This window comes from Clupea harengus, unplaced genomic scaffold (assembly GCF_900700415.2).
Source record: "Clupea harengus unplaced genomic scaffold, Ch_v2.0.2, whole genome shotgun sequence".
Lineage (NCBI taxonomy): Eukaryota > Metazoa > Chordata > Actinopteri > Clupeiformes > Clupeidae > Clupea > Clupea harengus.
Window position 1 is genome coordinate 40423 of NW_024879771.1, and position 26291 is coordinate 66713.

Below are 26291 nucleotides of genomic sequence, written 5' to 3' on the forward strand. Positions count from 1 at the left end.
TCAGTACCATACATATTTTGATCTCAATTCTCCTAGTTGTCTGGATGTTTGCTGCAGTAGCTGTGTGACCAGGTGTGTTCACCAAACCACTAACTCTCATCTACCTAAGATCTGGAAGGTTCTTCGGAAGTCAGGTTTAGTCAGGCATTTTCAACTGCCATACCAGCTCTCATCCTTCAGTGGAAATGGCACTGCATGAATTTCGTATGTTGTGAATGTAAATGTCTTTTAAAAGTCACCAAACACCTTTTTAATTATTTGGTCACCTAAAAACACCAAAACTGAAAATGGTAAACACATGAGCTTTCAGTGGTATAGCAGAAACATGGTTACAAATATTTTTAAATAGCTTTATTCAAAATATTCTTACAAAGAAAAAAAAAAAAAAAAAAAGAATGCTTTCAAAATGCATACTGTAAAACTGCAACAATGCCTGTTAAAACTGCTCATGTTAGATTGTGCAGAAACACGAGCATCTGGAGTTCTGGGACCACAGTCTTGTGCCAAGGAGCAGTGCCTTGATCCGGTGCCGCATCTCACCAACCGTCACGCTCCATATTCACAAAAATGCAATGCAACATGCTGCATGTTTCCACCCAGAGATGAAAAAATCCTTCACACGAAGAGAAGACTGACCATCAGAAGTTAGCCAGTGTCCTAAGTCCTAAATCCGTTTTCTCACCTCCAGCCTAGTACTAGGTGCAACAATTTGTTGATTTCCCCTTGCTTTAGCAATGTGTCAATGTTTAATGCTTTAATATCCGTTTTAAAGATTTCAATGAAATGCAAATGGCTCTTTCAGTTAAGGCATTAGGCTGATACTGAATCCAAATTCCAAATTCTTGTGCATCTATACAGCAACTACTGATGGTGTGTGAGAAAAAGACAGAACCTCCGATGGAAGAGAACTGCTGTCACCATGACATTCAGGAACATGTGTGACTCGCCCTTTGAGTTCGGGGGTCATTCCACCCCCTACCCCCTCTCAGGACACAAGAGTTTAAAAAAATAAAATCAAAATGAAAGGTGTGTTATCTTTATGGGTAGAGAGTGGGGGGGGGGGGACATAAATCCAGTGTGAGTCAACCAAGAAGGAGGGGTAATGCCACGTATATCCAGCATCAAGCAGAGCTTTGATATGTCAAGAAAAATGCATACGAAGGGAACTGCCATTTGAATTTGGGAAAGAAAAGATCTTGCTTGATGTACATGTTGGATATCTATGGAATTACTGTGTTATGAATGCAATTAGGCACATAATTGAAAGGAAAAAAAAAAAAGATTAATGGGAGTATTTTTTGCATTTTTATGTACATGTCAAATACAATGAGCAACATAATAAACAAACAAAAAAAAAAAACACAACTGCGTTGTTGCAGGTCAAGAGGACACACAAAATGATATCGCTTGTGAGGAGTTTGACTCATAGTGTTGGTGTGAGCAGAAGTCAGTACGCCAGTGAGCTCAGACCACGTCTTGTCCATCCTGACTGATGCACCATCTTAAGACACCAGTTCCTGGAAGTAGAAACTTTCATCCCAGTCTCTGACTTTATCTGCCTTCCTCAAAACATCTGCATACCAAACCCCTGCATCAAAACAAACAAAATCACCAGCATCACTTCCATTTCTATACAACAGCTGTGCAAATGGAAACGACGAAAGACACAAAAATCTGAATAAATCCACCGTTTCCATCTGTTGCTTGCAGGACAGCCTTACCTGAAAGGCTTATTTCAAGTGGCTGAGGTGACACAGGCCAGACCTATTCTTTTCTTTCCCTTTTCCAGAAGCTAAACTATATGCATTAACACAAGAGAGATCTGTGTAGTTGCGCTATAAACACTGGAAAGGAGCTCTCCTCCAACACAAGGGCTTCTTATTTATATGATGTTAGTGAAACGGTCAACGTAATGACATGATTATCTTATGAACAGCTGCGTTTGTAACATAATGCCATATCAATTCTGACAGAGGAGATCTATACATCAGAGTACAAAACCCAAAGTCGTGTGTGGCCTATGCAAACACTCGAGACCGTATTTAGAACAGTTCAAAAAATTCAACAGTACTTACAGATTCGTCTTCTATGATGGCTGCAGAGTCAAAGAAATCTGGTCGGAGTTCAGCTCTCTCTCGCCGGTTCCTTGATGGTGGCTGAAAAGGGTTAGACGAAACAATATGATGACAAACCCAGACATGAATTGTACACTTGAAAAAAACTAATTCTGCCACCACAATAAAAAGAATGGCTTACCAGATCAATGACCATGGTGTCCTCGATGACCATGGAGTCGTCCTCGTTCATGTACTCCAGCTGGCCCCGGGACGACATCATCACGTCCTCGAAGATGGGCTCGGCATCGTCCTCCATCAGACCGCGCCTGAAAGGAGGAAGGAAGCAGGTTTCCATTTTCAGCTGTGCGGGCACAAAACCCAAACTGCACACAGAGCTGCCCGGGCCTGTGCGGGCACAAAACCCAAACTGCACACAGAGCTGCCCGGGCCTGTGCGGGCACAAAACCCAAACTGCACACAGAGCTGCCCGGGCCTGAGCGGGCACAAAACCCAAACTGCACACAGAGCTGCCCGGGGCTGGGCTGGGCTGGGCTGGGCTGGGCTGGGCAGGGCTCATTGGAGCGAGGGTCTGAGCGCAGGCAGTCACATCTGATAAGGCACGACCTGCGTCAAAACACTGGGCTTAGTGGAGAAGATTCTAGTAGAAAGTGGTCTGTGGGTACTCACACTGGGGGTCTGACACCTGCACCCCTCGCCTTCATGTAGTTCATGCCCCCTCTGTCCTTCCGGCTGGCGTCGTCCAATTTCTGCTGACCGAGCCACGACATCTGCATCTGTGGGCTGTGGAAGGGAAGTACCGCTCCATCAAATACAAAGGACACAGAACCACACAGAACCACACAGCACAAACACATGAGTCTAATCAGACAGATTGGGATGTCATGTTTTGTTATGTTCTGTATGCACAGGAGCAGGCTCTCACTGAAATGCATAGCTAATTTGTAATGATATTAAGCTAACTTTGATATGAAACTGTATTACCTTTCAAACTACATACAAACCATAATACTGAAAGGCATTGCCACACAGGTGCCAAACATGAAAGTTGAAGGACAGCCAAGTGCGAGGACTTGCCACCTCTGATATTGCTCACATGTAGGGCCCAGGATGGACTCTAGAGCACACATGCAGTGGAAAAACAGCCAGCTTTAATGGCTTAATGCCTCCAGCTGTATTCCTTCTAAATGGCATTTATGCCACTGTAAACGAAGAGAGCCTTCTCACAATACAGGGGTAAGCTTGGCTAGTGTAGGACAGGTTCTGCAGGCAGTGTCATGAGTGAGATCATACTTGTGCAGGTAGTCGGGCTCCGAGCCGGCCTCTGAGGAGTCCTGCTCAGGTATGTGCTCGGCTGCCTGCCGGGGGTTCTCCCTCAGCACGGTGGAGGTGAGCTGCGGCGTCTGCAGTGCCCCCGGTGTCGGGAGGGTGGTGTCACTGCGCATCATCCAAGAGCCGTCAACACTGTCTTCTGGAGAAGGGAGACCAGGGAAGAGTTAGTGAAGGTGTGGTCATGCCAATAGTCTAGGACGAGTAGCTAACTCCATTACTGCAAACATTTTTTACTTCAACACAGGAAAAAGTCTGTAATTAAATTAGTGGAAGCCAGATGACGTGAGACCCTACCATAATAGTGAAAATAATCTGATAGTATTGAAGGGAGGGACACTCTTAAGCTAAACAATTAAGAGAGATGGAGAGAGAGAAGCACCCAAGGCTTGGGTTGACGAGATCTTTCCTCACCATCGATGCGTTTCTTCTGGAGAGGAGTCCGGCCTTTTTTGCTGCGTATGGAGCTGGCCTTGCTGCTGCTGTTGGCGCTGGTGACCGACATGCGGTCGTCATCTCCGCCCGTCAGCAGCGAGTTGCGGTAGGCAATGAGAGGCAGCCACACGTCCTCACGCCGCTCCATCATGTGCTCCGTCAGGAACTTCTCCAGGTAGGAGTGCCTGAGGACGGACACACACACACACACACACACACACACACACACACACACACACACACACACACACACACACACACACACACACACACACACACACACACACACACGGTAAACCTTCAAAATACAAGTGAATAATAATAATAATTTTGTTACAAAATCTTTCTCAAGTAACAGGAGTTGTGCATTGGGACACTTACACAGTCTTCTTGTCCTGCCGCAGCAGCTTGGAGGAGAACTCACACAGCACCTCCAGGAAGGCCAGGTTAGGAGGAGGATACTCTGGCCCTTTCGGGTTCTGGTACTTAAAGGCAAACTCAATGCCATCTCTGCACAAGTTCAAATACAAGTGCAAATCAGAGAAATGGTCTAGCATGTGTGCGATATGGATGAGATACTTCATGTTTGCCTTAACCATAGTGGTAGGACTTAGAGGGACTTACTTGTGCAATGTAGCCACAGCCTCTCTGGTCTTGATCTGATCCAGCCCAAAGGTGAGAGCAAACCTGCGGGCCAGCTCCTTAATGCCACTCACATGGGAGGAGGTGCGGTCCAGGTTGGGACCTTGATCTTGTATCAGCTCATTGAAGAGCTGAGAGAGAAAGAGAGAGCATTTGAGAAGGTGAGAAAATTTTAAATTCAGAGACCAACTAAGCTGAAAATAGACCACAGAGACAACATGAGTCCTTGCTGTGCCTTTAACACAACAGAAACACAAGCGAGATGGTCTGCCACCCACCTGCTGCAAACTGAGGATGAGTGTCTTGGCGCACAGGATCTTGTCCATCTGCCTGGCCTTGCTCAAAGTCTCCTTGATGATGTCGCCATAGTCATTGTAATACTGTGGGAGTGGGGAGAATAGTAAGTCATCTGTACAACACGCATGTAATCAAACGAATCCCAAAAAACCCACATTTCATTTGATCTCATTGGTTACTCTACCTTCATGTAGTGCTTGAAGATGTCTGCTGCGGCGCACATATCCACGATGTCAAAGATGATGAGCTTGCTGAAGGAGGCCAGCAGGTTCCTCCTCTTGTGCAGGGCCTCGATCTTGTTGGCCTCGTCCTCTTCGTCGCCCTCTGGAGGCCACACAGAGAGCAGACTGACTCAGAACTACATCCAGAGGACGTCTACTTTAACATTTGTCATTGCAGTAAATATTGTAATAATCATTCTTAAACAATGTGAATATCAAGCCTAGAGGTAAAGAAGTTGGATTTGTGTCGGATGTTGTGTTTGCACCACAGAAATATGACTTTTTTTTGTAAATCCATAGTTTGCATTTTAAAAAACAATCTGGAGGGTCAAGGTCACATGCCCTTACAGGCATACACTGGTTAGTTTCTGCACACTGCAAGATGGGATTTGGCAGATTGTCAGTGGTTGTTGTACTCATTTATGGCAACCATGACTACAGCTAGAGCTGAATTTGGGCAGGGGGCCCAGGGTTTTGGGCAGCCCTGGTGCCTCGGTTGAGGCCTCACCCATGCTCTGGTTCTCGTCATCTTGGTCGACGAAGACGTGGTCGAGGATGAAGGTGAGCAGCTCGTTCTGCAGGTTGGTGTCGGGGTTGAAGACCAGCGGCTGCAGAGCTTCCCGGCCGCCCGACGTCAGCTGGTAGCTGAAGATCATCAGCAGGTCACACAGCAGCATGAAGGCCTGTGCGAGAGAGAGAGAGAGAGAGAGAGAGAGAGAGAGAGGAGGAATCAAAGCCAGAATCCATCCCATCAGAGGCTCCTGTTCTCTATGACCTCTATAACTATAGAAGGGCAAAGTGAAGTCATACTTAAAAAAAAAAAGGATATAATAAATAAATACAAATGAGAAAGAAGACCAGGCTTCTTCAAACCCCACCATCTATTAGTCACCTTCAGTAAATCAGGAAAAAAAGGGTATCACTGAGACATTTAAAGAATCGCAACATATCAGCTGCCCCAGTCAGAAAAGCTGAAAACTAGGGATGCAGAGTACCCACACCAGTACTGTGTTCACACTCTTTTGTTTACACAGAAAGTTTGGTTGAAAATAGCCTCCTGTTATACATTTGATTTTTTCAATTCATATTATGATTTATATTTTATTTTGTAACACCAGAGTGCATCTGATGTAAATAAAAACCTGTCTTCAAATGAACGGCATTTTGATGGTAACTGTTATTTTGATGGTAGAAATACTCGTGTCATTACTCTGTATTGGCACTCCACAAATGTAATACTTCATACTGAAAAACGTGGTATCGGTGCATCCCTACAGAAAAGGATCTGACACCTGAAATATTCCAATCCAAAAGTGACTTGGCCTTCAGCCCCCTAACTACAGGGAAGAGCTGGTGTCTTCAGCCCCTAACTACAGGGAAGAGCTGGTGTCTCCCAGCCCCTAACTACAGGGAAGAGCTGGTGTCTTGAGCCCCTAACTACAGGGAAGAGCTGGTGTCTTCAGCCCCTTAACTACAGGGAAGAGCTGGTGTCTCCCAGCCCCTAACTACAGGGAAGAGCTGGTGTCTTCAGCCCCTAACTACAGGGAAGAGCTGGTGTCTTCAGCCCCTAACTACAGGGAAGAGCTGGTGTCTTCAGCCCCTTAACTACAGGGAAGAGCTGGTGTCTTCAGCCCCTTAACTACAGGGAAGAGCTGGTGTCTCCCAGCCCCTAACTACAGGGAAGAGCTGGTGTCTTCAGCCCCTAACTACAGGGAAGAGCTGGTGTCTCCCAGCCCCTTAACTACAGGGAAGAGCTGGTGTCTCCCAGCCCCTAACTACAGGGAAGAGCTGGTGTCTCCCAGCCCCTAACTACAGGGAAGAGCTGGTGTCTCCCAGCCCCTAACTACAGGGAAGAGCTGGTGTCTCCAGCCCCTAACTACAGGGAAGAGCTGGTGTCTCCAGCCCCTAACTACAGGGAAGAGCTGGTGTCTCCCAGCCCCTAACTACAGGGAAGAGCTGGTGTCTCCCAGCCCCTTAACTACAGGGAAGAGCTGGTGTCTCCCAGCCCCTAACTACAGGGAAGAGCTGGTGTCTCCCAGCCCCTAACTACAGGGAAGAGCTGGTGTCTCCCAGCCCCTAACTACAGGGAAGAGCTGGTGTCTCCCAGCCCCTAACTACAGGGAAGAGCTGGTGTCTCCCAGCCCCTAACTACAGGGAAGAGCTGGTGTCTCCCAGCCCCTAACTACAGGGAAGAGCTGGTGTCTCCCAGCCCCTAACTACAGGGAAGAGCTGGTGTCTTCAGCCCCTAACTACAGGGAAGAGCTGGTGTCTCCCAGCCCCTAACTACAGGGAAGAGCTGGTGTCTTCAGCCCCTAACTACAGGGAAGAGCTGGTGTCTCCCAGCCCCTAACTACAGGGAAGAGCTGGTGTCTTCAGCCCCTAACTACAGGGAAGAGCTGGTGTCTCCCAGCAGCCTCCATGCTGCAGCTCTCTCTGGCCCAGCAGTACAGGAGCGCTCACCTGCTCTTTGACGGGGGTGTTCACATTAGACATGCACTGCTGACATATGGCCAGGAAAGACTTCACCAGACGCCTCAGGGCTATCAGCTCCTCCTATAGATGAGACAGAGGGGGGAGGGGGGACAGAGGGAGAGGGAGAGGGGTGGATGGACAAACAGAACACACAAACATCACCACCAGTTTCCCAAAGCATTGAGCCATTCTAATGCTCACTTTAAGCATGGTGTAAACTGGGGAGGTCTGTAGCTTGCATACAGTAACAATGCCATTCACAAAAAGGTAAGCACAAAATTACAATAGTACTATCTTGGGTTTAGATTAAAATTGCTTTAGATTACTTATACGGTTAGTCATAGTTTGTGTAATGAAATACAAGCCTTTTGGATGATGTGGTACAAATTCTCAAATAATCGGTCATTATTTATCAGCATATTAGCAGGGCACTGTGATGTACTAGAGGGTTTGCCATAGTGATACATTAGAAGGCACACTGTGATGTACTCAAGGGTTTGCCATAGTGATACATTAGAAGGGACACTGTGATGCACTCAAGGGTTTGCCATAGTGATACATTAGAAGGCACACTGTGATGTACGAGACCAGAGGGTTTGCCATAGTGATATATTAGACTAGAGGGTTTGCCATAGTGTTACCTTAGTGGGGGCGCCGTCCGTGACCTTCACCAGCTGCCACAGAATAGAGTAATGGCAACACTGAAGGGCCTGGACTGCAATCTGGGCACAGAACACAGAGGGCACACACGTCAGAACAACACCATGATACGATACGGTCAGTCAAAACCACGACCGTCGGCAGGTAGCGGTCCTTACCTGTTCTGGCATGGAGCCCTGCTCTATTCCCATCCGCAGCAGCCTGTAACAGTTCCCAAACAGGTCCCACTGGGTCAGGTCATGGGCGCTAGAGAGGACGACACGGACGTTCCCATTAGATATTTACAACAACAGCATGAATTCAGGAAATGACCAGTGTTTTGTTTTTACTACATTCAAACTGAACACCTCATTTGCACTTGAAGAGGTTTGAGTGATCATACTTATGGAATGCGGTGAGCCTCTTAAGACTGGACAGGACGTTGTAGATGTCGTCGTCATCTGCCTCATCCCCCTAGCATCAGAGCATATATAGACATCATTCACCACAACAAAAATGACAAGAGGGCAAAGTTGGATTCGAGGACTTTTCTGCTCATTTCTGGTCAGCCCAGTCTCCTCCACTCCACCCACCTCCTGCAGCAGGTCCTCCACGGAGTGGTTGAAGCGGTCGGCGAGCTCGTCGATGAGCTGGCTGCGGGCGATGTCCACGCGGTTCATGATGGTGTGGTCCTCGCTGCACAGGATGCTGTAGGTGCGACTGCAGGCTTCCAGCACCTCCGGCTCGGTGTGCTTCTCCACGACGTAGCGCATCTGCTTCAGAAGCCCATCCAGGTGCTAACAACAAGAGAATGAATGAATGGATGGATGGATGGAAAGAGTGGGTGGACAAAGAGCAGGTTTTTATCATTAAGAGAAGGGGGGAGAGAGCATACGAGAGCAAATAAAACACACACAGGAGACAGAAAAGAAAAGAAAAGACAAGAGAGATCTGAGCAGAGCAGACAATAAAGTCAAACAAAGTACTGATGCACGTGCCAAGACCATGTGTTCACCAAACTCAACGTTTACTTAAAAGAAGATTCTAGGTCACAAAAGAAAACGTTTCAAGCCTTCCCTTGATTGCAAGTGAATGGTAGATTAGGATACAGTAACAAAAAGCAAAACGGAGTGATGTCTTGCCAGTTCATTCTGACACAACTATTTCATTTTCTGTCAGCCAGAAAATATGGTTGTAGTTTCCGTTCCACAAACTGATTTATCTGATTGGCAGACGTTCTAAACGCCTGGGAACACTTGTTTTCGGACCGCACACGCTGGATCCACATACCTTCTCCATTCTGCCAGCACTGTACACATCCAAGTCAAAGAAGCCTGGAATCTGCAGAAGGTTGGCCACTTTCTCAGAATCGGTTTGATACTAGGGAGATGAAAGAAAAGAGACATAAGATCAGAATGCTGTTTTTATTTTTATCACTGTAAAGGTTTTTTGTCATCTAAAGAATTGAATTCACAGCCGTTTCTCGAATAACTTGGACATAGCAAAGTTTGAGAAAACTTGCAAAATAGGGGGGACCTGGCGCAATTAAAGCAAAGCAGCGTTGCCAAATAACGGGAGAAAACAGGCTTTTACAGATGACAAAGCTCTCTCAGGCAACTGTAAGCTTCCTCATCATCTGTGCAGAAAAAATCGGAAGAGAAATGTACCAAGCGGTGGCATGTACTTAATTTACGCTCATTAAAGTACGCCTAATTATATGGTAGGCTATTATGCCAGGCCAGCTGTTTGGTGTTGGTTAGTCTTGTGTAACTTAACATGACACACTTGGGAGTCCAAGTGGGAACCACTCTAGCATTTACCGCATTTCTACACCAGTAGTCTTAACATCCTAAAATCATTGGCTAAAAGAGAAGGACATGTGTAAGTTAAGGGTGTGCGTTATAACCGTGCTGCCGTTGGTTTGACATGCTACTAGTCTACAATTTCAGTGCAGAAGTGATGTCAGGCCCCATGACAGGGTATTTGTAGACCATATCTCCCATATCTCCCCAATTGTTGAACAGTTTGGCACCTGACTAGCGCTTAACTTGCACTTCAGCAGTTACATTCCTGCACTTCTTTTTCCTTTTTTCTAGGTTGTTGTTTTCTAATTCACATGTAAAGTAGTATTTATTGTTACACCATGCTTTGTATTGCTCTTAGCTTGACTGTTCTCTCCCTTGTACGTCGCTTTGGACAAAAGCGTCTGCTAAATGACTAAATGTAAATGTACAAAAATCCCCCCTCACCAGTCACCTTGGCACCTATTGCTGTGTGACCTGCGAGAGTGAAGGATGGTGATCACGCTATAACACTTCCCATTCAAAACGGCAAGTCAACTAAATACAGAAGGGCCCACAGACTGCCAACGATGCCATTGCAACTGCAGATGGAGTGGGACTACACGATGACTTTTACTTTTAATTTAATTTAATTTAAATCTCTACTGGTGATATTAAGGGGTTAGATTAAATATATGTCTATAATTATATATATATATTTTTTTTGCACTATATCTGAGTTATGTTTCTTTGATGTCTATTTTTATGTGCATGTAATTTCTTTGTGCATATTATGTATTTGCTGTAAAGCACTTTGAGCTGCATTCTTTTGCATGAAAGGTGCTATAAAAAATAAAGTTTTATTATTATTATTATTATTATGACTTTTGTTGTGAAAGCTTACCTTGGAGAGCAACATGGGAAGAGCCATGATGTAGTGCTCCGTCAACTTATTCTTATCGTCGATCTGAGTCTTCCTCTCTTTGGTGGTGAGAACCTGAGTGGACAATTGAAAAGCACTTGAGTGGCAGGGCAGCTAGAATCAATCCCTGGTGGGTTTCAAGAAACTGAAACTGGTGATTGTGCAAAAGGTGAGTGTGGAGATGAGAGGCTAGTTTGGATTTCTCAGGAGTTGAAGACTAAACTATAGCATTAGCCTGGAACATCTAATGCTTTGGATTACAACTGGCTGGAAAAAAAATAAAAGACGGGCAAATATTTTATCAAACTACCTTGATAATAAATTTGACGATGGTCAAGAGGATAAGATTTTACTGCTACTACAATTTGTGCCTCAGCACACTGTATCAAAACAGAACAAATAAATCAAAACGTGTCGAATTTGACTTTATCTAGTATACATGTCACGGTTCTGTGTTTCAGCCTATTTGAGAGCTGCCCGTTGGGTGCATTTCTGCACTGAACACAAGAGCACATTGAGAGGTGGTCATATCGAGATGAATGAGCGAGAGAGAGAGGAGGCTTACCCTCTTCCCTGTTCCTCTTCCCACTGGTGGATGGGCCTCCGCTGCCTGCCGTATGGTGCACACCATCAGCTCTATGAGGGCGCTCTCGTGCCTTTCTCCCAACACTACAAACAAGAGTCTGCCGTCACAATACAGCACCGATACATCCATACCATACTATATTATATTATACAACACTTAGAGATCTGGCCATACAATTAAGCTGAGAAGTTTTCTAAGCATGATTTTATTTCTGATAAAAGTAGATGACTGCAGACTGTAGGCTGATCTCTGGTAGAAGGACCTGTAATATAAAAGACATACCGTCCTCCCCCTGCACCGGGTCCTCGAGCAGCAGCTCGGTCATGCACTCCCAGTCCTTCAGCAGGTCCTGGGAACTCTCCCACAGGCTGTCCACCAAGTAGGCCGCGTGCTCGTGCAGCTAGGAGAAGAAGGAAACATGGGGCGACAGTGGTACAGGAGGTAGAGAAGTCGTTTAGTAATCAGAAGGTTGCTAGTTCGATTCCCTGTCGAAGCGTCCTTGAGCAAGACACTGAACCCCTAATTGCTCCTGATGTGCAGTGTGCCATCAGTGTAAATGTAAAATGTGTATACATTGTAAGTCGCTTTGGATAAAAGCGTCTGCTAAATGACTAAATGTAAATGTAAATGTAAACATACGTCAATATCATGCATTCAGTCCTTCACGCTATTGGAATAAGGCTAAATTAGGAGTATCTTTTTCATCAAACCCGTAAAATGTCTTTCATGCAATGCCCAAGCTACTTTTGAATTAAGAACTTTGTGTAAGGTGTAAAATCAAAGTACTGCCCCCCCCCAGTGAAAGTGGTTCATGATCATTATTCAGACAGCAGAGGGGAGAATGCTGCGGTGCTCGTTTGGTTTGATGTGTCGGTTAAATACAGGTCGGGTCACCACTCCAAATGTTTGATCTGGTTCTTCCATTACCTCACTCTCCAGGAAGAAGAGCACGAGCATCCGGACAAGGTTGCCATTGGCGCTGTTCCGTCCCCTGCGTTTGGCAAGAGCCTCCTCGGCCTGAGGGTCATGTCTGCTGAACAGCCTGTAGAGAGAACAGCGGGTTACCCACGGATGTTCAAAGAGAAAGGACTCTTTACTCTGTACTCTGTGCCAGGGCCACTCAGGCGATACCTCTGACCTACTCGGACCATGTCATCAGTTCACTAAACTGCTTTCACTTCTGATACCGTCCCAACTTTGCTGGTGTTAGTGTGGAATTCAACAGCTGCAAAAAGGCGAACAGAACCCCTGCCTCTCTGTACTTATGAACCCTGAAGACTCAGTTGTGCTCCAAAGAAACTTCCCTTGGCACCGGGATGAGATTCAGTAGAGCAGTGATGACATGCATTGACTGCCAATCTTTTGGAAACTTTTCAAATCAGTTTCTGCTTTACAATTGTAATACTACTATAACTGTGTGTAGTTCGTGACCTACTCGATAAGAATAACAACATGGCGAGAGCAGTCTGCATATTGTAAAAACAATGCTATGCAGTACTGCATTAACAGTGTTAAAAGTACAGTTAAACAAATACTGATCCACAGTAATGCAGCACTGAATTCAGAGATGAAGTCAAACTTTGAGAACCCTGGTTAGGGTTCTTAGGGTTCTCCTGGCCACTCACTTCCTGTGCAGAAACTCGCCGGCAGCGACAGCCACGGGGCGATGGGCCGAGTACACCAGGTGGTACACATTCTCACAGTCCTCATTGGACAGGGCATCCTCACTCCCCCTGTGACACAGCAGAGAGGGGTGGATCAGAGAGAGAGATGGATGGATTAGAGAGAGAGAGAGAGAGAGAGAGAGAGAGAGAGAGATAGATGGATCAGAGAGAGAGAGAGAGAGAGAGAGAGAGAGGGATGATCAGAGAGAGAGATAGATGGATCAGAGAGAGAGAGAGAGATGGATGGAGAGAGAGAGAGAGAGAGAGAGAGAGAGAGAGAGAGAGAGAGAGAGAGAGAGGGATGGATGAGAGAGAGAGAGGGATAGAGAGAGAGAGAGAGATGGATCAGAGAGAGAGATGGATCAGAGAGAGAGAGAGAGATGGATGGAGAGAGAGAGAGAGATGGATGGAGAGAGAGAGAGAGAGAGAGAGAGAGAGAGATGGATCAGAGAGAGAGAGAGATGGATCAGAGAGAGAGAGAGAGATGGATCAGAGAGAGAGAGAGAGATGGATGGAGAGAGAGAGAGAGAGAGAGAGAGATATAGATAGATGGATCAGAGAGAGAGCGAGAGAGAGAGATGGATCAGAGAGAGAGAGAGAGAGAGAGGGATGGATGAGAGAGAGAGAGAGGGATAGAGAGAGAGAGAGAGAGAGAGAGAGATATAGATAGATGGATCAGAGAGAGAGAGAGAGAGAGAGCGAGAGCGAGAGCGAGAGCGAGAGAAAGATAGATGGATGGAGAGCAGACGAGAGCAACAGAAAGGGCATTCTAGAGCACCTAAATGCAATACTTACTGGAGTATAAGAGTGACCAGCCTGATGGCCTCCACAGCCACATCATACTCTTTGTCCAGAGTCATAGACACAATACGATCCTGTGAGACAGAGAAACAGGAAGAGAAGCACAAGGGTTAGTTGTGTTCATGACTTGACTAATGTGGTCGTATGTTAAATGTTGGTTAAATGTTGGGGGTTTTGCCAGTTATTCGAATGAGCCATTGCATAAGACTATGTATGAAAGTAAAAATGGATATGATGTGATGCATATATATCTGTGGAATAAATATTGAAATGAAGTGTTGTAGTGTGTGTTAGATGTGATGTGCTCTGGCAGTGGTACCTTGAAGCGGTTGGTGAAGAGCTCCAGCTTCGGGTAGAGGTCACGGTTGGTGTAGAGGTTCTGGAGGGCCTTGAGACACTTCAGTCTGACCTCTCCTTGCTAAGCACACAACAGGTGAATTCATTAGGAGCAATTAGGTGAAGGTTTGAAGGGTTCAAATCACATGCTGTGAATCACAAAGGACCTAACAATGCGATGTATCACTAATGCCATGACTGAACTTTGAATGCTAGACCATGGCTGGGTTTCCATCCAACTTTAATGCAACTTACAACCATTTGAATAGTAAATCCTGAGTGGAATCACTTGAAATTCATATAAAATTGAATCGAAAGTCTAATAAGAAATTGATTTGGGGGAGGATTAACTCCTGATTTGCATTAGGTACAATGCATAACTAAGGTTGATTGACATTATTTTTTAGGTGTTTCTCATGGTTCCCACCCATTTTTAAACGGTTCCACGATTTTTCAAGGACCTTGAATGAAATATCCATGTCCCTTCACAGGCGTACTGTATTTCCCTGACTATAAACCACACCGTATTTAAACCACATTACAGTATTTTATGTAATTTTATAAAACAATCCCATGTATTGACCGCACCCGTGTATTAAGTGCAGTTTATTACCACGTTACATCATCCTGTCATGTAAAACTAAATGCCATGTAGTTGTGGTGCGAACGCTACTAGCCATTTAAAAGTTGTATGGGATGGGCATTTCAAGCAAAAATGCTACACCCTCTCCTCGCATGTACGCACAAACACACATAGGCTACCTCATTCACAGAGAAAACCATGCATTTATTAAGCTTTTATTTAGTATTATGGTTATTTTTCCCTTTTAAATTTTATTTGTTATTTTACTGGCAGTCTCAACTGCCTCTATCTGACTTCCCCCTCTCAAACTTGGTTAGTTTGATTGAGTTATCCTGTTGGAATGGATGCCAGGTTTGTAAGTCGAATAGTCAAAAGATCCCCTGTAAACCACAGAATGAACTTCGAGAAGGGCAAGGGGGGGCATCACCCCTTTAATTCACTAAATTGGTATCAGAGTAGGCCCTTGCTCCACTGATGTCCAATTATTTCTCTCAGGATTGGTTAATGTCTATGTGATGCCATTTGACATCATCCGCAAGTGGTTGCGATTACCCTGAACCCAAGACTGCCTTTTCTTGGTCAGCTGATTTAGAGAAATTAAACTTTTCTTCCGGTTATGCAGCAAACGGTTTTACTTGGTTGCTATGGTTGCCTAGTTACCATGCTAGCTAAATTGCTAGCTAGGTAAAGGAAACTTTTAAATAACCTTAAATGGTTTAAATGGCAGAGTTCCATTTGCATGACATGATAGCTAGTTATCTAGCTGATGTTACCGTCTCCTCAAAATGATAATAGGAAAAGGTAGAAAAACCCACAGGGTTCCTGTGAAGCTTTAAACATGAGCTCATATTAACACACGGCGCTAGCAGCTGCCAACTGTGAAGACGGTTCCCTAAGCTGGAGACAGCTCACACTACACTGAACTGCAGAGTAAAGTGCTGCAAGTCCTGAGGCTGAAAACGGTTTCCCATTGAACTGCCACTGAAGTACATTTCAAAAGAGTAAACAAAACTGCATCTGAATTATGAATACGCTCAGGGTTACAAGACTCATCTTAGCTGGAGTCAGCAGAGGACCAGTTGAATGATTTTACAAATACCCTTTCAAGTGATGGAGGTCACACCTACTGAAATCATACAGTCACATTAACTAAACTATTTCAGTCATTTTATTTCTGTAAGATTTTGTAAGATTGATCGAACTGATACAGAACAGAAAATATAACGCATGAAGTTCTCACCCTGTCATGAAGGGTCCATCCCACATACTTCAGGTAGCTGTCATTCAGGAAGGCATCGCTATACATCTTCATCCACACCCCGATCTCCTCAATACAGATGGCTCGGATCTCAGCAATGGCATCCCTGCAAGCAGCACGTGCATAAATACATATCCAAAACACCTAAATAAATAAATAAATAAATAAATAAATAAATAAAGGGGAACGGCGGGAGATCATCTGGCACAACACACCTGTAGCGATGAACAAATATCCCCTTGAAGATGGAGTTCATCATGTTCTCGATTTCATCCTGATTCTCTTGGAGCTGAGAGCACATAAGAACATAAAACACAGGAGGACATCAGAGAAGTGGAAACGGAAATGGAAGAAGCGAGAAACAGAGAAAGAGAATGAAAGAGACGGTGTGTGTGTGTGTGTGTGTTTGTGTGTGTTTTTCACCTCCTTCCTCTTCTCCAGGAGAAGCTCCAGCTTGTCATTGGCACGCTTGCCAGCCGTCTTGTTCCGCTCGGTCTCGTACTGCCGCTGTGTGTTGTCCTGGTTGATGCTCAGGTTGAGGGCCACATTCACCAGGGCCGTCATCAGCTTCATGGCTGCAGGGGCCAAAACAACACAGTTAAGACTGATACTAGGGCTGAACGATTTGGGGAAATAATCTAATTGCGATTTTTTCCCCCCAATATTGCGATTGCGATTTAATATGCGATTTTTTTGTTTTATCCAATTTTTTTCCCCAACAAATCGTAATGAATGATTTCAATATGACCAACACAATATTAGATACATTTAGTGTAAAATATTATTTCCCACAATTACAATTTTAATTTAACTGCTCATTACAGAATCAAGAACAACAAATCGGTGGCTTTGCCACTGTGCATTTAAGTAATGTAATCAGGGGTCAAGACAACACAGTTAAGACTGATACAAGCCACTCTGCTTTCAGGTACACGTTCAAACCGCCCACGCAAGCTTTAAACACGGCCGCCTACATACAAGACTTGTGTAATTACCTGCCAGTGTGCTGGTGTGCCTGAAGGCTCGGACCTGTGAGTCAGACAGGCCGGTGAGCAGTGAGATGACCGTGTCCATCATGTACTCGTCGTAGATGATGCTGTACTGGCACTGCCGGATCAGGACCCCAATGAACTCGCAGAAGTTGTAGCGGAACTTCTTCCACTGTGGGCCTGGCATGGTGAGGGGGTAATCTCCGCTGTCCTGGGGGGGGCAGAGGGTTGGTGAAGTGTGATGAGTTTCTACAGGTGAGAGCACCAACTGGGCACATAGGTACAATGTGTGCATGTAAGGGGGAAAGCATACCTCATCAAACTCTTCAGTCATCTTCCTGATAATCTCAGAATTTTGCATGTTCCGGAACATCTCGATTCTGACAGTTCCTGTAAGAGATTTGGATTAAGAGATTTGGATTAAGAACGAATGTCCACATACACGTACGCCTATTCTGATGCTCCATTCAAAAACCAATGTACCTTTGCAGCCTGAGCACTGAATGAAGAAGTTGATGAGATCCAGGAGGGCAACGTCGCGGTCCTGCTTATAGGACTCGATCCAGTCATCCACCACGGACTGAGAGAGATCAAGAGGTCAGAGTTCATTACATCAAGGGCATGACGCATAACATTGGGACAACACTATTTCATGATGGCACCTTATACTTGACAGTTAAAGGCTTATGCAGGTGAATAAATATTATGCATACATGTGTAGGCTAGTCATGCCTTGTGTTGACTTGCATAAGTCATTTGCACACACATATGGCTGTTGAATTCTAATTTGAGTTGAGCTATGGAGCCTTACCTGCATGGCACTCTTGCCCATCCTCACCACCTCGAACAGGGTGCTGGGGTCACCCTCGCCATTCTGCTGGGCCACCCCATTAGCCCTCTTCCCGCGAGGAGCACCAAGCTGGCCCGTCTCAATGGGAGACTTCCGTGGCTTCTTATTGGCCGCCTGGCAACCCAAGAGGACCGTTAAGTGTGTACAGGACAGAAAGTAATCTGTGTATCTGAAACGGTGTGTTGGAAGAAGCGTGGGGAATGGTGTGGGGAGGGACATACTGCCTGCTTTCCTGGCCGGCCCCTCTTCCTCTTGCCCTTGGGCTCTCCTGGGTCCTCCAGCTCGCTGACACTTACAGTGCTCAGGCTAACCAGGTCCCCCTGTCCCGACTCATTAGACGAGTCCCTGCGCGCGCACACACACACACACACACACACACACACACACACACACACACACACACACACACACACACACACACACACACACACACGCACACACACACAGCATTTTCAAGCTCTACATTCAAGTTTCAATAAATATGAATACAACAATGTGAAGGTTTTTTTTATTTTGTTTTTTTAAACATAATTAAATGTTCAGACCACTGCAGGAGGATGAGATGGGTCAGGGCGGAACCCGATCTCATCCTCCCACACATCCTCCTCATACTCACTGCAGGACAGGGAACTCTGAGGTGATCATGTCCGCTCCTGGCTTTCCTCCTGCTTGAGAGTAGAGCGGGGAGAGAGCGGGAGAGAGAGAGAGAGAGAGAGAGACAGTGGACTGTGGGAGTTGGACTCTGGTGCCTCTGGTTTCTGGTCTCTTGAGTGCTGAGTGGGGGCTCTAGCTCCACACGGCGGGGCTGGCTGGGTCACAGGGTTGCAGTGAGGTCATAGCCTGTTATATGGACGCCCAAAAAAAACAGAACAGAGGAAGAGAAGAAATTAGTACTCCTCATTTGACCAGCTCTACAATGAAACCATAATTATGCGATGTGCAGGCTGTTGATCAGCCTACATGAAACAGGAATTACAAATGGCTGATTTATGTATGGAGAGAGAGAGAGAGAAGAATTCAAGAGTGTGCCTTAACATTCTTCTCAATTTGGGAACACACATTTCAGCCCCTGAGTAAAACTCAGAATTTAGACAAAATACTCCTCAATAACACTGATCGGCCATCAACTTATTTCAACGGAGCCTAATTTGTTTTTTTTGCTTGAATGACATTGCCTAAACAAGAAGCAATTCCTCAGGAGAAAAATAACTCTGAATGGAAAAAAAAAAATCAAGCAAACGACAGAGAAACCATGCTGACTTGAAGCGTTGCGCTGAAGACAACAGCATTAAGAAGCAAATTAGTTCATTCAATTACAAAGACATTTGCATGGCTCCTTGGGCCTCCACTAGGGGCAGTGTTCACCATGAAGTTTTTCAACACAACAGGAATATCAGCTGCTTTTATCAGCTTCTGGGGGGAAAATACATCAATTCTCCTCAAATGACGACAGAAAATGACTAAATGTCACCTGACATTATATTGTTCTGTGAGAATGAATCATTTTGTATATTCGGTCATGACAGCTGTCAGATCACACTCTGAGGTAACAGTAGGGGGCAGACTAGGAAAGCTTTTTTTTTTGGCGGGTCCTTTTTAGAAACTTGCTTGACTCCGTGCGTGACCAAAGTTGTCGAGTGCACTCAGATCTCATCACACCTCCCCAAAAATAAAACACATGGAAAGCGTGCGTGGCCATCACTTCCTGCAACTGAAAGTTTCCTTGAAACAGGATGTTTAGTCAGTGAGTTAGTGAAAGCCTCTGTGCTGGAGCCTCACGGAGGGCAGGTGAGTGCTCTGGGTGTGTTTGGCCTGACACTAGATGGCTCCACACACCTCCAGAAGGAGTGTGGGAGATAGTGAGATCTACTTATGGCCACTAGACTGCGACTGCTTGCTCAGATGGTGTGTTCCATTTGAACTGGGAAGTCGGAATTTCCGGGTGTACAGTCGTAAATTTCAACTGGAACGTCCCCTGAAGTCAGATTTCCAACTCTGACAGTTGGGGGAACCTCACGACACCGACCGTCAAAAACAGAGATGACTGCTCTGCGCATCAACAGTGTGAAAGCTGTAGTAATATCCTGTTTATTAGCACTTTTGTTATTTGTGTGTCATTAAAACCAGTCATACGCACAGCTCTGTCAAACATCTGTGGACATGTTGCCATGATGTCTGTATCCGCAAAATACCACGTCGTATGTTATCAAAAAAAGGCGGTCAACTCGGGTGTGACATTATTCCCAGCTCCTTATTCCGAGGTAAATGGAACGCAGCAACCCCTGTCCCATAAACTTCGCCGACACGCTGACACCACAAAACGTGCCGTATCAGCCAGCATGAGGGGAAACTCTTAATCGGCCCTGCACCACAAAGAGCCAACAAATCGGCCACAATTTGTTTCTTGATTATTCATAGTTATAAACAGGTTAGAACACATTAAACAAGTTATTATTCTCCAAATGAGGATCCCTCTCAGTTCATTCTCTCTCTTCAATCTCTATTAGGAGATAAGGTCAAGGGAATCAAACATGGCTTCAAACAGATAGACTTATACTGGCTAGCCCTTGACTGCTTGAAAGGACGCTGGTGTTATGTAACAGTGAAGTCGTTACGTAACCGCGGATGGCAGGGAATGGCAGTTAAGAAGAGCATGCAGCTCTGAGGCAGAATGGCACAGTGCATCTGATTTCAGAACAGGGTTCACATGAGGAAGTGTGTCAACCAGCCTATCAGATGTCAGATAGGTGCACACATGTCAGCACTGTCCACATAAATACAATTCCAGCAAAAAAGTTTCCACAGAGACAATACAATTACAGTTATTAATACATTTTATTTACTTAAACAAATAAAAAAACACCAAGAAGGAACCGGAGAAAACCACCAAGAAAACAGAACAGGAACACATGGAGTGACAGACTGAGAAATTATGCGTGTGTGTGAGTGTGAGTGTGAGTGAGAGTGTGAGTGTGTGTGTGCCCTTCAACACTGGGCGCTTCCCTGTACCTGCTCCTCCATGACCTGGGAGGTTGTGACATCATCATGGTTCAGTTTGGGGTCACGGCCTCCCTAAGGGCATGTGGCGAGCCAGCTGCGGGGGCGTATGATGTTTAGGAGGTGGAATACATCTTCCCAGCATGCCACAGTGAACCTATGCGCACATTTTCACCCGCGATGTGACCAGACAGTCCATGCAAAATACTTGTCATTCACCCCTGGCAGAGCTTTAATTCACCCATATGATTTCCAGTTTCTCTATACATCTTTCTACCGTTGCCTGATCCATAGAGTGATCAGACTAACTCCTGTTCCCAGCCCAGGGGATATCAGCTGAACACAAACGCTGCAGATGTGGAAAAAACCCCTCCTCACAAAAGATGTTCTCCACAACAAAACGACCTCACTCAGATCTCTCGGAGACTGAGACCCAGGAGGAGATGTGATGGAACATGATCCATCCGACCGGCTTTGGAGGAGCACTTCACCAGTTCAACCCTTACAGCGGCTGCTGTAACCAAGGAAGGTGGCAAGCGTGCAATAGAAATGGCCGGAGACAAATGACCTTGTCTCATTCTAATGTAAAAATCAATTCATCAGCTCAACAGCTGCCAGGATAGAAATGTTACCTCTTGCCTCTAACAAACGGGGGAAATGAATGAATGTAGTCCAGGCTACTCAACTTAATCTATTTAAGACCACAAGGCACTGAGAAATGCAAAGAGCCACTACCTAGGTTATGAGCTCACACATCTCACACAGCTGATGGGATTGTGAGGCTGCCCAAGGCCTCTGTATAAATAGCTGTAAGTGTCTAGAGAGTTGTGCATTGCCATTCACCCACAGATGCTCTCATCCTCTCCTCACACACACAGAGAGTTGTGCATTGCCATTCACCCACAGATGCTCTCATCCTCTCCTCACACACACCGGCAGACACACACACACACACACACACACACACACACACACACACACACACACACACACCGGCAGACACACAAGCCTTTCTTAATGAACTGTGAAACACAGAGCTTGTGGAGGAGAGATAAAATGGGGAGATTGAGTCTTGCATCTCTCCCTCAGACAAACACACAGTCACACCTCAGAGGTTTTCAGAACTACGCCTGCTGCATTATAGATCAGAGCCTGTCTCTCAGCATCAGTGCTGCGGAGTCACTCCCTCACCGGCCGCCGCTAACCTCCGTGATGAGGAGCAGAGATGACAGCAATTCCGCAGGAGGATCCCCAATCTGCAGGGTTAACAACACAACACAGCGCACACACCATCTGCACACCACTACCGCCACAACACTGCCTAAGGTGAGAAGCCTGGAGCAAAATGTTTTTTTAATTATCACATTATTACCACATCAAGGCAGGGAGAGGCATTAAATATGATAAACTCCCCCCACACGCCCCTCGCCTAGACTTAGACACACAAGATAATCCAACCCCGCCGCAACAGGAGAGTGGCCACACCACATTGAAATGGCCGTGCCCCACTGTTTTTTTACCGGGCTGACTGTGAACCACAGCTTTTGGCCGGCATCCCACAAACAATTCTCTTAGAGAAAGAGAAATGCCGAAAGAGAGAGTGCAAGAGAGGGAGAGGGAGAGACAAACAGAGAGAGGGAGAAAATCTCAGTGGGACAAAAGGAGCAGGATAGACTTTTAAGGGAAGTGCACAAAAGCAGGAGGAGTCTGACTGGGCAGACCCAGAGTGAGCTGGAGCCCTGTTGACTGACCACCTGGCCTTGTGTTAGGCTGACCCATAGGACTCCCTTAAGGATCAGAAGAGGCTGCTTCAGCCAAGTGTGACACTGTCAGGATGCTCACCACACTAATTATTTTCATAAAACACAAATCCCAATAAAGTGATCATTCACTATGACCAATACTAATAACACTACACCAGGACAGGGAGCACATTCATCACAACATTTTGAAAAACTGACTACCGTAGGGGAATGCTTTAGAAAAAAACTGCAGGATTAGTGAATACCAGTCTACTGTGGTCAAGCTACGTTTCAGCAAAAATCCTCTCAGATCCAATACAGCGGTTTCTACTGAAAACACAGACCTTTCTTGTACCTGCTGAGGCAAAGCAATGCAATGCTGGCTGATCTCTGTACAACTAACCAATGAGAATCAATGAATGGAAGCAGAGCATTGGACCTACAGTAACAGAGTTGCCATAGCAACACCTTCCTTCTGGAATACATGTCAGGCATGCAAATTGGTTTTCAAACAATCCCATGTAGAGGGAAAAAAACTTTCGGTGATGCTTATTTTTTAAATCTCATGCGAGGTAAAATCACTGCCCACCAAAATAAATATGTAATAGGTTAAATTTACAACTGAATTATTAGTGATTCTGTGGCATAAAGGCACTGGCAATTCTTCAGTAGAGAGACTGTAGGCGAGAAGGCCATGTGTGACAACAATGAGACTGTGCTTTCCTCTCAAAAGAATCACACACACACACATGAAATCACACGGAGATGTAGGATTAGGAAGTCCAACGTTTGACACACCTGCCGTGTGGCCTGAAACAAGTCTCACACTCTCACATAGAGGTGAACAAAGCGGGATAAGAAATCAGTATGAATGCAAGACAAAGAAAGCACTCCAAAAACGAGAAGGTGAGTCTGTGTGACCTCCCAAAAGATGTGTGCCAGGGGTGCGCCAGAAGAGAGGAGAAAGAGGATTGGGATGGAGATTTCTCGTTTGTTGACAGCTGGGCTTCTCAGGTTCGTGGGCTTGCTTGCGTCAGGGGGCCAAATGAGAATTATACTGTAATGGAGCTCCAGACACTCCCGCAAGGAGGGCAAACCTGCAAGGAGCCTGCTTTTCCAGCTCATCATTAAAGCGGCACTGGCTTACCAGATGATGAAAAAAATGCAAAAATGAGATGGATGGAGATGAGCATCAAGGATAGGGTTGGGTTTACTTGGAAGACCGTTCAATGTTAGGGTTTCAAGCACCAGAAAAGACATGATCATGTGTGCCGTTCTTATTCTCCCCCTCCATGTCATAATACAAGCTGATGTCAAAAATATCAACCTGAGCCAAATATCAACCTTAATTCATTCCTGAAATGTGTATTCAGTAGACATTATGAGGAATAATGGCCTGCTACTGGCTGAAGCCATGCCAATTTCTACAGGGCATTCATCCTAGGAGTAATACAGTGGGGGCGTTCTTTTTGCGTACAACTCCGTGGCAAGATCACTTATTTATATTCAAATCACAATTCCTAACCGAAGAGATCAAGAAATGAAGGACAGATCCTGAGTGCATAAAGCCAACGAAGCTTTGCTGATTCAGCTTTACAATTTGCTAACACTGATTCAAATGACCACATTTCGCATAGACAACATTCAGCCACTTGCTGATTCCGCTATAGTGCTTACACAGTCTGGGCAGCTCTGAATAGACATTTTGTCCCTATCTTGTCTGTGAACTTGCTCAACCATGGTCAAGGGCAAAGTGAGAAAAGAGTGATTTTATATTTAAAAAGCCCCCCCCCTTTGTTCTTTGAAGTTGATATCTTTTTCTGGAGAGCATTTTGATTTTGGCTGTTGTGAACAATTAGACCTTCTCTTCTCTTAAATACACACTATGGTCTCACCATGGAATGAATCGTCAGCCCAGACGCACATAACCACACAACCAACCAGCAGAAACATAATGGACCAAATAGAAAAGTTAGACCCAAATAATGGTATTATGAAAAATCTCAGGTGTGTACACATTCCTATCAAAGCCCTGGTTACAGAAAGAACAGCCCCTGAATGGCAAACCATGTGACCAAATGACCCCAATTCAAAAACAATGTGTTTTTAAAAAGCAACACTTGGGTATAATTTGTATTCCACTTTGTCTAAGGACTGGGAAAGTTAGATGGAAAGGGAATTTTTCAAAAGGAAAATGTCAGATTTTAATGTCAGTTTTTAACATTGTTCTGTGCAACCATGTCTGCTAACGTTTCTTCATTAACAGTCAGTCTTTACAGTGCATTCATGTTGTGCTTCTTTGGATGAAAACAAAATCGATCTTAATTCACACAGAAAGGAAAGGGTTTGTTCCATAGATATGTATTTAAAAAGGCCTACTTGGCCAACTAACATATCGTTGCCCCTTCATGCAATTGTTTTACCCGCGAAATTCAGGCAACTCCAAAGAATGACAGAGGAATGCAGAGGCGCGGACTATGAATCAAAGTGGCGCCACTAACAGACAGCTAGAAGTTCAATTCCACATAACAAACGTTAAAAACGAAGCCTTGGTGCCATTTTCACTTTCACAATGAGCAACGGTATCGTTATGCGATCTCAAGATGAATTAAAGTGACCCTGTTTTGTTATAAACAACTTCAACTGAAGTAATTCACATTACCCCCGGTTGCTAACGTTAACCCAATTTGTAAACTACGTTAGCTAGTTAGGTTTACGGTAGCTACTTTTGTGCAGGCGATATTTATACAACTAAGTTACCTAAAACCATGTAATTCACTAACAAAACACAATAACTACTCTGTAACATGTCTAGAAGTGCAACAGGAAGACTGTCCAAAAAGCAGCAAGGGGACTGCATGCGCGCTTCGTGAGGATAGCAAGCTAGCTGGAGGGTGAAGAATTTAGTTTTCTCCAGTTCTTACAAGAGCCAGATCATTAAACGCTTTCATAAAATGACTATCACAAGTAATGCACGTTTCCAATCCAATCAAGACGCCACAATGTCCAAACTATTGTGACAACCCCACTGAAACTCTTCAGCCACGGATACCATTACCCACCAACGACTGTTAGGGTTAGCTTGCCTGCTAATGAGCTAACAACAGTGAAACGTAAAACAATGCTAACAGGCAAAGGAAGCATATCCGCCGCTGTTGCTGCTTTAGCATTCCCATCCCCCACTCGCACACTCCTCTGTGTCCTCCATCTTTAATGGAGGTTTACTAGCGTAGCTATAGCACGGCTGGCATAAGGTTACGGAAAGAACAAAACTTGCAACAACTTACCTGAGTCTATAATTTGAATACCGGTGTTTATTTTCTTGTTAATACAGTCAAATTATGACAGCAATTATTCGTATTTTTTATATTAAATTGGACCTCAAGCGGAACCGCGCCTTCCAGGAGAGAAGCAATCCTAAACTGCCATCTGGTGGCATTTTCCACAATCAAATGGCGTAACCTTAAACCGGAGTTAGAATGCCCCCTGGCGGACTGAAAGCATTGTAGCACTGTTGGAGTTGATTTGAGCAGACCAGACTCACGTCCTGGGACAACATATCCAAAATGTAATGCAAAATAATGAGTCAATTCCCAATTTCGGTAACGAGCCTTAAAGGAGTGGTTTCACTTCAAACGGCAAACACTTTACTTGCCGGAAATATAATTGAAC

General features: G+C 45.1%; 1 protein-coding gene across 1 annotated transcript; it reads right to left on the reverse strand.

The window, feature by feature from the left end:
* Window positions 1–1292: 1292 nt before the first annotated feature.
* On the reverse strand, window positions 1293–26082 carry LOC122130326 (cohesin subunit SA-1-like). The gene is made up of 34 exons (XM_042705042.1): window positions 25907–26082; window positions 18497–18720; window positions 18102–18225; window positions 17842–17994; window positions 17514–17610; window positions 17344–17420; window positions 17037–17241; window positions 16465–16616; window positions 16257–16330; window positions 16024–16147; window positions 14184–14282; window positions 13859–13938; window positions 13025–13132; window positions 12327–12441; window positions 11682–11799; window positions 11379–11482; window positions 10796–10888; window positions 9401–9490; window positions 8704–8907; window positions 8514–8584; window positions 8290–8377; window positions 8113–8193; window positions 7460–7552; window positions 5508–5682; window positions 4963–5102; window positions 4760–4861; window positions 4464–4612; window positions 4221–4349; window positions 3819–4024; window positions 3369–3546; window positions 2745–2858; window positions 2257–2383; window positions 2076–2156; window positions 1293–1588 (listed from the first exon to the last, which is right to left on the reverse strand). The coding sequence occupies exons 2-34, from the start codon at window positions 18523–18525 to the stop codon at window positions 1565–1567; spliced, it is 3804 nt and encodes a 1267-aa protein (XP_042560976.1). The 5' UTR covers window positions 18526–18720; window positions 25907–26082; the 3' UTR covers window positions 1293–1564.
* Window positions 26083–26291: the final 209 nt, after the last annotated feature.

Bases quoted from the DNA above. Each gene is read 5' to 3' on its own strand.
- LOC122130326 (XM_042705042.1), bottom strand. From the start codon at position 18,525: ATGATCACCTCAGAGTTCCCTGTCCTGCA. The intron at 13,133-13,858 runs GTAAGTATTGCA...GCTGTGTCACAG, and splicing joins CTGGTCACTCTTATACTCCA to GGGGAGTGAGGATGCCCTGT. The intron at 4,613-4,759 runs GTGGGTGGCAGA...TTTCTCTCTCAG, and splicing joins TCATCCTCAGTTTGCAGCAG to CTCTTCAATGAGCTGATACA.